Raw genomic sequence first — 10,566 nt, forward strand, 5'->3', positions numbered from 1 at the left:
TGTGGTTTTTTTCCATCTGATAGCTTGAATATTCTGTCTAAACATTTTCCAGCTGGCAAAGGATTTTTTTAATTTTTTTTTTTTTTAAGCTTGTTGACTTAATGAGAACTGGACTGGGGAAGGAAATCCAAGTAGGGAGAACAAGAAACACCAGAGCTGCAGATGTCTGCGGGCTGCAGATCGTAGATAAAAGGACTGGCTGATGACAGCCAACTGTGATGATGACCGCAACAGCCATCTCTGTTGGCCTTTCCTCTCTGTGGAGGGTGCAGTGTCAGTTCTCTTAGAGTCACCTCTGAGAGAGAAAACACCATAGAGCTTGTGAAGAAAGGCCTTGGGACCAAGGAGTGCTTGTTGCATCGAGAGCCGTGTAAAACGTCAGCAGACCATTCGGACCTGACATAGTGAGCCTGTTTCGTTAGAGATGACGCTCTGGAGGATGGATCAGTGGTGGTTGTACAGGTTGCCTTCATCAGCCTTGCGTACAGAAGCCTGCCAGGCCCTGCCATCCCTGACTCCCACATAAGCGTGTGCTGGCTGGCGATGGCCCCCAGCAGCTCTCTGCCAGCAGGGCAGCTCTCTTTAGCTCCTTGGCACAGGTTGCTGCTGGATTCGCTCACTGCTATAAGGTCTATCATAACCTGCCCTGTCGACTGCCACCTGTACGGTGGCGCTGGCCTTCAGAAGTGAGATGAAGCAGGATCTTGTGTGCTTTTCTTTGACGTGAGCCGCTCTCGCCAGGCCCAGCAGTGACTATCTGCACTGTCTTCTGTTCCTCCTAACCACTGCAGTTAGTTTAATCTGACTTTTCAGCTGCTTTGCAGAAGCACGTGAGCCCCAGGTCTCCTAATGTTGGTCTGGTGGCACAGCAGCACTCCTGAACCACTGCAACTGGACAAGCCAGAGCAGGTCTGACACCATCAGGTTGCTAGCTACCTCCTTTTGCTCCATGCTCTGGTGTTTTTTTGGAGGGGAAAGATGGAACTACTTCCCATTTCAAGTCCTGGCTTTGGCAATCTCCAGTATATCCTCACCTTCTCCACTGATGGGAGGAAGGGGATGAAATTTTAGTTTTCTATTGAGGCAAGTGCTGTTTCCAGCACTCAACTTGATGAGGGCAGCATTGGAGAACAGTGCCTGTAGTGATCTATTGGCACAGCCTGCTCTGTTATCTCATACTTTTAAGGGCAGAGTAAGCTTAGCAGACCAATAGTAGTGATCGCTTCCTCGAACAGCAAGGAGCTTTTGGCAAAAAATAGTTTGGATTAAACATTAATGGCAAACTGTTGTTCAGCGACGGTCCTTGTTTATAGATGGTGGTGTTCTCACATTTCTAGCTGCACTCTAAATAGTGTCAGACAGCACATTATGTTGGAAGGCTTTATGTTAATCAAGGCAGATATCAACTTGTGTGCCCACCCGTATTGACAGTTTGATTTCAGATTTTCAGCTTGCAAATTCGAACGTGGAGAAACGCAAGGATTAAATTCATCCGTGCCTGAGTGTGGTCTTGCATATTTGTGGATCCTGATCAGGCGTTCCACTCACCCGGTGCTGTTTTAATACGTGATGTGTTTTCCTTGCCTTGCAGCTTATTGTCGTGTTACTCATTCAACAGGTTGTGCTGTCTTGGCGTTCTCGAGTGGATTAGCCTTTTCTGGAAACCTACCAGAAAAGATCAGAATGTGGGGAGACCATCGACAAGGGAACAGAATGGGGTCTTTTCGGTAAGCATTTGAATGTACTGTTTGTTTCAGCAACATTCTTCTTCATATTCTTCTTAGAAGAAGCCACAGGAACTTTCTGTCGTCAGTGTTAATGCACAACCCCCTGTAAGCAAACTATTTTGGTAGAAGGTTCTGAGGTCCACGTGGAGCCAGGTGTTTGGTTTTAGTATTTATATCTCTTCACAGCACCTTTTCTAGTGACATTTAGTTTAGCTGTTGTAAGCCAAGGTGCTATGCCACGTGGATTTAGGTGCTATGGACTGTTAAGACCTAGAAGAGAAGCACCTCATAGTGTGATGTTCATTCTCCTCAACCATGGTGCTTGCCTTAACTTCAGAAATACCGGTGCTGTCATTGCACACAGGATTTCATGAGAGCTTTGCGAGTTTAGCTCTCTCCATGAGGTTGAGTGGACCGTGTATCCCCATGTTCTTGGCCATGCTCCTTCATAAGACTTTTTTGAATGTCGCTTTTAAAGATTCATATGTAACAGGACATGCACAGCATGGTATTTTTCTTACTTTACATTCCTCTGGTTGTCACCTGGCCCTGTGTTTGCAAGTGGAGCCACCCAGAGCTAGGGTTTTCCTCTGTTGTGCATAATTCTTTCCGCTTTTGCTCACGTGTCGCCCTCAGTTACTTGAACATCAGTGTGAAAAAGGTACTTCCTCATGTCATACCTTAGGTTTCTGTGATAAGAACACTTCAAATAATTGTCCAGCTGTAATGTGTTGAAAAAGCTGATGGCATCTGAGCTACAAAAACCTGTGTCTTCCAGAACTGTCTCAACACTATCGATAGGAGCGCGGTTGTGTTTTGTGATGACATCAGTAGTGCTGTTCTGCTCATTTTTAAATGGATTTTATTGGCATAACTCTTCACTGTATTGGATGGGGAATTCAAACCTTGAACCAAGTTTTAATGACTATTCTATGTGGTGGTGAAACAGGGCTGTGTAGCTTAGGAAGTCTGGATATGGTTTGACTCCCTGTGCAGATGTCACCTTGCGTTCTGTTGTTGAGTGATTCTGTAGTGAAGCTTGAGGAACAGCAAGACTTGCTGTAGTTGCTAAGGAAATGTTCACTGATTTGGGTAGCACTTGGTATTATTTTAAACTATATTGTTATTCTGGTTTTTAAATGCATTGGGGCCTTGCTGAGATGAAAAATCAGGTAGCTCGCTCTCTCAAAAAAACCCCCAAGCTCATTGTGTTTTGAAAAACTGTGTCAGAAGAAACCTCTTCCTGAGTGGTTTTATGCAGAAGTCGGGAGAGCTCATAGCTATCGCGTTGTAAAGTCGCTCTAAGACAGCCAATCTGGAGGCACAAGCACAGGATCACCTTGAACATTGATTATTGGCATATTCCTGTGAGGCATCCTCAAAGTCCGAACTGATGGCTTTCAACATTTTGCTAGTTCAGACTCCAGCACAAGGAAGCATAAATGAGTCTCTGTAATATGTTCATAATAGAGTGTGTTTGGTAACCTCTGCTTTTATCTGCCTCAGGATGACACGTTAAGTTAGCAGTTTGTAATACTGCCTGGAGAGCTTAAGCTCAAGTGGTTCCTCACAGGCATGTGCTGGTGGTGCTAATGAACAACCACACCAGCTGGTGGAACCATCAGCAGCTGCACGGCTGTGTGCAGTGCAGGACTCTGTGGATTGCTACCATCATTAACCCATTAATATTGCAGGTATTCCCTGTTGAGTGCTTCTGGAAATTGTGCTGAAATGGGAGCACCCAAGTTTACTTTCTCACATCTGTCGTATGCTGCCTCATCTTAAACTGCCAAACTTCAATATCTTCTGCGGATCTTAGACTGTTACACAGCTCTATAAAAGTTTAGAGAAGAATGTGCTGCTGTGTAGATTTGAGACTCTAAGCACGTTATGAATAATACTGTCTTTATTTCTACAGTGGGAGCCAAGAAGAAAGGTTTGCTCCCGGGTGGAACAGGGAATATCCTCCTTCCCTTGATAGTCTTGCTCAAGAAAGACACTCTGGCAACTTCTCTGGCAGAGAATCACTTCCTTTTGATATCCAGGCACTCTCAGGCCTCCTCAATCCTCAGTTTGCCAACAGAGAGGAACCTTCTTTCAGCTTTGGAGCTAGAGATGGACCACGTAGTGACTTCAGAGGTGGGGAGGGGCACCACGATTTCAGGGGCCGAGATTTCCCACCACCTGACTTCCAGGGCAGAGATGAGTCTCAGATGGATTTCAGAGGTAGGGAGCCACCCTCTTCTGAGTACAGGGGCAGGGATATGTACTCTGCAGACTTCCGAGAGAGAGAAGGGCCACCTATGGACTTCAGGGGTGGGGACGTTCCTTCAGTGGACTACAGGAACAGGGAGTCGTTCAGTATGAATTACAGGGACAGGGAGGCACATAACATGGATTACAGGGGCAGAGATGAACCTCCATCAGACTTCAGGGGAAGGGGGTCTTTTGATCTAGACTTCAGAGGTCGAGATGGATCTCATTCGGACTTTAGGGCGAGAGATGTGTCTGAGTTAGACTACAGGGGCAGAGAGCATTCCTATTCAGACTTCAGGAATAGGGATGTACCTGATTTGGACTTCAGGGGCATGGGAGGCTCTGATTTCGACTTCAGGAACAGAAATGCACCATCGTCAGACTTCAGAAATAGGCACAGGTCTCGGTCCGATCAGGATTTTAGGAGCAGAGATGTGGCTCCTCCTATGGACTTTTCAGATAGGGAAATGCCTCCTGTGGATCAAAACCTTGTAGATTTTAGGCGCAACCAATCTGCTGCACCTTTAGCAGAAAGAGAGGGCTCTGGTTTAAGCACCAGCAAGAGAGAGGAGTCTGCACTTGGTCTAGATAGAACTCCCTTTGGTAGCCAAAAAGGAGAATTTCAACATTCAGAAGCACCACCCAGAGAAGAGGAATCCCTCGGATTGGCTCTTGAAGACGACACTTCACACAATTTCCAAAACAGCCGTGGACCTCTTCCTGCTCTTCAGGACCAAGAGGAGCAACCTCAGACCTTTGCTAACAAGCAGCAACAGCAGCAGCTTGCTGGGGGGGAGCAGCAAAGATCCGATTCTGAGCTTGAGTTAAAGGGTGAAGGCGGCCTGGATTTCCTCGGAAGGCAAGATACCGACTACAGAAACATTGAGTATCGTGATGTGGATCACCGGCTGCCAGGGCATCAGGTGTTTGATTATGAACATGGCAAGTCCTTTTCAGAAGGAAAACCCAGCAAAGATTCTAGGCCCTATAAGAGCCTTCAGGTAGGTGGTTTTGTCAGTCCCCATTTCTGTTAAATGTGTGTTGGCCAAAGAGCGGAAGGAGCTGGGAAGGAGTCTTCCCTTCATATCCCATCACTTCAGTTCTGTCCTAGTTCACGATCATTCTCATGCTCCAGGTTGTTTTATTGGGCATCCTTTCTGTCTCAGAAATACTTCCTTCTCGAGAGAAATGCCATTTAGCAATCGAGTATTGCTAAATACATAGAATCTGAGTTGGTTCAGAAGGTCCCCAGGTTGCAAATGACCAGAAGGGGAGTATCAAGGGGAAGTAATCTATAGAAAAACTTATTTTCTTACTTTATCCTGGGCATTGCTTATGAGCACTACCAGAGAGAAGCTACTGGCTTGGGTGGACCTGTGCAGAACAGTAGAGCTGTTCTCAGAGTTAACTTTGAAATCTGAAAGTAATGGTAACGCTGAGTTAATGACTGCTATTGAATTGGAGTCTCCCACTGCTGGAAAGCAGAGAGAGGTGATTTGCTTGGTTTATTTTCCTGTTCCTAGATCTCACTGTAGAGCTCGATGAAGTTGGTAATGCTATTCCTCCAGAGCTCTCTGTGGTTAAAGATTTGAGCCAGTCTACTTATGGGCCTTTGAATTATACCACTGTATTTTGTTGCTGTTTGCGTGTCTTGTGAGCTGGCATCTCTCATTTCTAAAACCCTTATTGATTGTGTGAACTCAAGGACCAAGATTACCGGACCTGTCCCAAATACGTGAAGCCGAGCAAACTCATTCGGCTAGGAGGAGTGCCTGAAACTGCCACAAAGGATGATGTAAGTGGGATGCTTTTAATCCAAAAACTTGTAAATGTACCATTTTTTAGCCTGGTTAGTGCAGTTCAGATGATCTGGCTATTTTCCCCAGGGAAAATACGTATTTAGAAGTGATTGCAATGTTATTTTGGGTGTTGGGGGGGTCAGGAAGCAATGAGTTTTTCTGCAGTCACATCTGGGGTGTTGGTGGCTTAAAAAAACCCCCTCAAATCCAAACTCTTTTTAACATGCCTTACATCCAGCATGGCTTTATATACATTGAATATTCTTAGTACTTTGCTGCTATATTTTTGGGCCCAGAAGATGTGTAGTGTCTCGGTGCACTTGTTCCTTCTTAGTTACTTAAAATTACTTGATTGATGTCTTATAAAGATGGAAAAGATGTCTGCTACTACTGCTGATCTTAGTGAAAAAGAAACCTAGGCTACAAGGTGAAAGCAGCTCCCTTTCCAAAAGCTTCCACTTTGCATTAGGGGGTTTTTTGGTGGCAGTTGCAGACATGACAGTGCCTACATGCAGCAGTTTTTGCTGGGGTTAGCTGTGATGGTCAGAGCTGCTGAGGCTCGATACTGGAGAGCTCATGGCAGAAACTTTGTCCATTGGAGGCTGATGAGACTCAGAACAGTCACCCCATGCCCCTTGATTTTCTTAAAGGCAGTGACTGTCTGTCCGAAAGCAGCATGGCAGACCTTTACACAGTTCAATTCTGCTGTAAATAGTGCTTGCTTACTTCACTGAAACCCCAAAACACTTCCCAAAACTCAGTAAGCAGTCCTTGGGTACTACAGGAACTTAATGGGGAAAATGTGCCGGTTTATAACACAGTCAGCCTATAAAGAAAAGAAGTCTTGGGGAAAGAGAAATGTGCATTACCAAGTGCTTCGCTCTCTGAGATTTTTGTGTTGGAGACTGAAGCGGATCTTGGTTTTCCTTTAGATTCTCAACGCTTTCCGAGGGCCGGATGGGACGCCTGTGAAGGACCTGCGACTGAAAGATTACAGTTCAGGTGAGGATGCTTTGCCAGTGCTTCTGGTTTCAGGTTTACCGCAGGGCGTATTTCACACCGATACTCACTTAGGCAGTCTGGTTAAAGTCTTTGGTACCGTAACTGCAGGTATTTTCAAATTGAGATGCTCACTGAGTTTTGTAGCTTGTCCTTTTGTCTTCAGAACTGATGGCTGCGCTCGCTGCTGCTTCAGAGGTAGAGCATTTGTTCTGCTGCCTCTAGATAGATGTGAGAGCAGTGGCAAAAAAACAGTAAGGCTGTTCTGATAGCCATCGAGAGTAAAGCCAATGCTGACATGGGACAGCAGGTTAATTCCCATCGATTTTTAAAAATTATCATTAAATCCTTTTGGATTGTGCTGCATCTTCTTTCTGAGATGGTCTTACTGTGGAACTTGTCTTGCACAAATAGCGTCCTCGTGAAACCTCATGCATCCTAACATTTCTCCTTCAGTAATGTGAAACTGTTACCCTCAGATATGAAGACAGGTTAAAAAAAAAAAGGAAAAGTAAGTTTTACAAAGAACTATCCAAATACTGGGTCTGGATGCTCTTCCTCATTCAAAGAATGAAGTTTTGCCATACTTCTGATCAGTATGTGTAGGATTCTGAAGAAAGAAATGTTTTACAAGGCTGCTTTGTGAGAATGGTTTACTGGAACAAAGAGGTGCGATGGTAGGAAATGTGGGGTGAGTCCTGGGGTTTGGTTTGGATAATACTGGTAGGGAATACCTGGAAACCAGAGGGGGCCATCTGAAGTTACCTCTTCTGCTGATGATACTGAACAGCTCCTGCTCTAGAGTGAATTTCTGTCGTTTTTCCAAAGAAAGGGACGTGGCAGGGCTGTTTTCTATGTGTGTCTTTGGTTTTTTTAACCTAGGAAAGCAAAGGCTTCTACCTTTGTCAGTGCATTTTCTTATTACCAGTATGGGTTGCATGTGAAGCAGCTCGAATTCTTCTTGTCAGTACATTATATAAAGGCTTCCTATGTGTTTAGTATCTGGGGAGGGAAGCTGGGGCAGTCGAGTATTTCTCAAGTATATTTTTGTTTCTGGAAGTGGTCAAAGGAGATTGCACAACCTTCTTGTGAACCTTTGAACTGAAGAACAACCCTGTGTCACATAATCTGGGTCTGGCACAACAAGCAGGGCTTAAGGGGCACAGGCAATCTTGCTTCCCTTCCTCTTTCCTAAGCATAGTGAAGCGTGGCTGTCGTCAGCCGCAGCACTGACTGCAACCCCATAATTGCAACACGCTCACTTTTTGCCCATGCTGATGTCATTTGTCAGTTGTTTGTCTCTGAAATGCATCACTTTTCAGTAATAAATCATCTTGACCTAGGAGTCTCTTCCTAAGTCTGTTCTCATGTGTGTCGTTAGGACTTACAGCCCTCGTTAGAGAACTGTTGTCTCCTCCTTCCCGTTCCCCATTTCAAAGGCTGCTCAGGGTGAGCCACAGTGTCTGGAGCTCCTTGCAGAAGCCCTGGTGGTCACATGCAACACAAAGGTTGCAGTTTTCTGCTCTCTCTAAAAGCCGCATTCTGTTCCAGTCTCTCTCCTCAGCTGCAAAGTTTTTGGGATTTGGGTTTTTTTAACGTTTTTCTGACAGTTGTGAGGAGGGAGAGAATGAAGTTAAAATTAGCTCATATTTTATGAGCTACTTAAAGCTGTCCTTTAACCCCGTCCAGTCAACATCAGCAGTTTAAGCAGTGTACCATTATCCTGGGTTACGTGAACACACCCAAGACTTTGTTTTGCATTCTGTTACATCCCGAGGCTGCAAATGCAGCTGCTGATTTAAACAGCTTTCTGATCCTTGTTACGCAAGGTGGATACATGTAGGACAATAATAACTTCCTGAATTGGGAAAACAACTTCTTGAAACTGAGTGACTTGAAGCTGTAGTAGATTTAATCCAGCCTTTCACATTAGGGCATCCTGTAGAGAGCTGTGTGAAACTGAATTCACATTAAACCTGTTTGAAACCAGAGGCCAGTAGCGGGCTAAACAACACTTTTATGATGGGGTGTGTATGTAAATATAAGAATTAAAAGCAAACTTGCTGGGTTACTGATGTCTCTTGGGTACACCTGGGCCCACTGGCTGCATTGCTGTATCAGCTCAGGGGGACGACGGCCGCCTGGCGCAGGAGAGCGCGTGCTAAGCCTGTCTGAGTGGGTTGTGTATTTCTGAGTGCTGTCCAGAGCTGTTAAATAATAACATTAATCGTGAGTATGCGTGTTGAGGGTGTTTGGGAGAAGAATGGCTGCAGCTGCAGTCGGGGAACAATAACAGCCATAACAGATAACACACAATTAGCTCGAAATAAGTGGGGTTCGGATCAGTTTCACAAAAAGATAACGCTTGTCACAGAGCTTATCTCAGCAGCTTCGACAGGATTATTCCACTGTACGAGCTCTCACAAGACTCTTTTCTTCTCGGGGAAAATACGTGGTTGATATTTCTTGGAAAAAGCAGCTGATTTTCTTTATAAAGCCCTTTCTTTTTACATGCTGTGCATGTGTTAATGGAAGCTTGTTTTCACTGGAGGTTGTGCCGAGCACAGAACGCTGTTCTTAATATACCTGGTGTGATTTTTTTGTATGCGTTCAAGCTGTTCATTCTTGAGACTGTTTTGTCTCTGAAGCCGACAGACTGAAATGGTGGCTAGATTTTAAATAAGGTGGTGAAATGAGAGACCTTGGGAACTGGCTTAGTAATCCCATTTAAATAGAAAAGGCAGATATTTACAGACAATTGTAAAATATTAAAGTCAGACTTTGTAGTATTACCCTACGCAACATTAACGTGGAATTTCCATCGGATTTTTCAATTAATGCCTGTGTGTTCAGACCAGAAGTATCACATCCATCTGCAGGGGGAAGAGGGTTTCTTCCAAAGCACTGCGTAAGCTTTGGCAGGAATAACTGTATTAGATTGCTGGCTTATCTTTCAGCTTGCCTTTTCAAGTGTGTTTGGTCATGTCTGCTCAATTAATCATTATAAGGAATAAACCCTGTGGTGACAGTGGGATCTTATCAAAGACTGCTGTAGCCTGCAGTATCTCTGGGTGCGAGGCAGCGCTGTTTCACCTTTGGTAGGTGCTAGCGGTGATGATTTGTCAGCAGGTCTCCGAGAAGGGGCCTGTGAGCTTCTCCTGTCCTATCTGAGGGTGTTTATCTCTGCTCACTGGGGTCAGGGCTTCCTGTGGCTTCAAAGCATGGAGTTGTTCATGCTGCATGGAGCAGCACCGCTTACACGTGGCACGATGTCCGTCGTTCTCCTGCCACTGGGTGCTTGCGTTGGTGCTGACTGCCAGGAACTTGCAACCCCATACCTTTTGACCTTCGAGGGATCTAACATGAACACACCTTGTCCTGCTTTTGGTTTTGATCGTATTTTAAACTTACCTTCTGCCTGATTCTCATCAAACTTTATTTCTGCTTCTCTGACTGATGTCAAACATAAGCAAGGTCTGAGGTACCACCTCAAGCGTCTGATGCGCACAGGGCTCTTTGCCTGAACACACACGTGTGCTCTGGAGAAGGGAGCACGTGGAGCTGTCTTTATCTCAAAGGGCTTTTTATGATGAGTTATTCGCCCTTAAAAGATGCTGCGATGGTGTCCAAGTAACAAGTGAAAACGTGAAGCGTACTGTGAGCCTTCTGTTCAGTTGTTCTCCTGGATGCAGTCTGTGGTGGGACAAGCTTGGGACGTGTGTTTTCCAGCCAGGATTCGTGTCGGGATTGGTACCAGCAGTTGGGAAAAGCTGTTCAGGGAAAGA

General features: G+C 45.2%; 1 protein-coding gene across 1 annotated transcript in view; it reads left to right on the top strand.

Moving 5' to 3' along the window:
- The first annotated feature begins 1,621 nt into the window (after window positions 1–1,621).
- The window catches only part of LOC104542837 (RNA-binding protein 6-like), a 50,722-nt gene continuing 41,777 nt past the window's right edge, over window positions 1,622–10,566 (top strand). The window contains 4 exon segments of the mRNA XM_010187290.1: window positions 1,622–1,727; window positions 3,646–4,984; window positions 5,689–5,778; window positions 6,715–6,784. Coding sequence (XP_010185592.1) covers window positions 1,684–1,727; window positions 3,646–4,984; window positions 5,689–5,778; window positions 6,715–6,784 — 1,543 coding nt within the window. The 5' untranslated portion in view covers window positions 1,622–1,683.

This window comes from Mesitornis unicolor, unplaced genomic scaffold, assembly GCF_000695765.1.
Source record: "Mesitornis unicolor isolate BGI_N332 unplaced genomic scaffold, ASM69576v1 scaffold8916, whole genome shotgun sequence".
NCBI lineage: Eukaryota > Metazoa > Chordata > Aves > Mesitornithiformes > Mesitornithidae > Mesitornis > Mesitornis unicolor.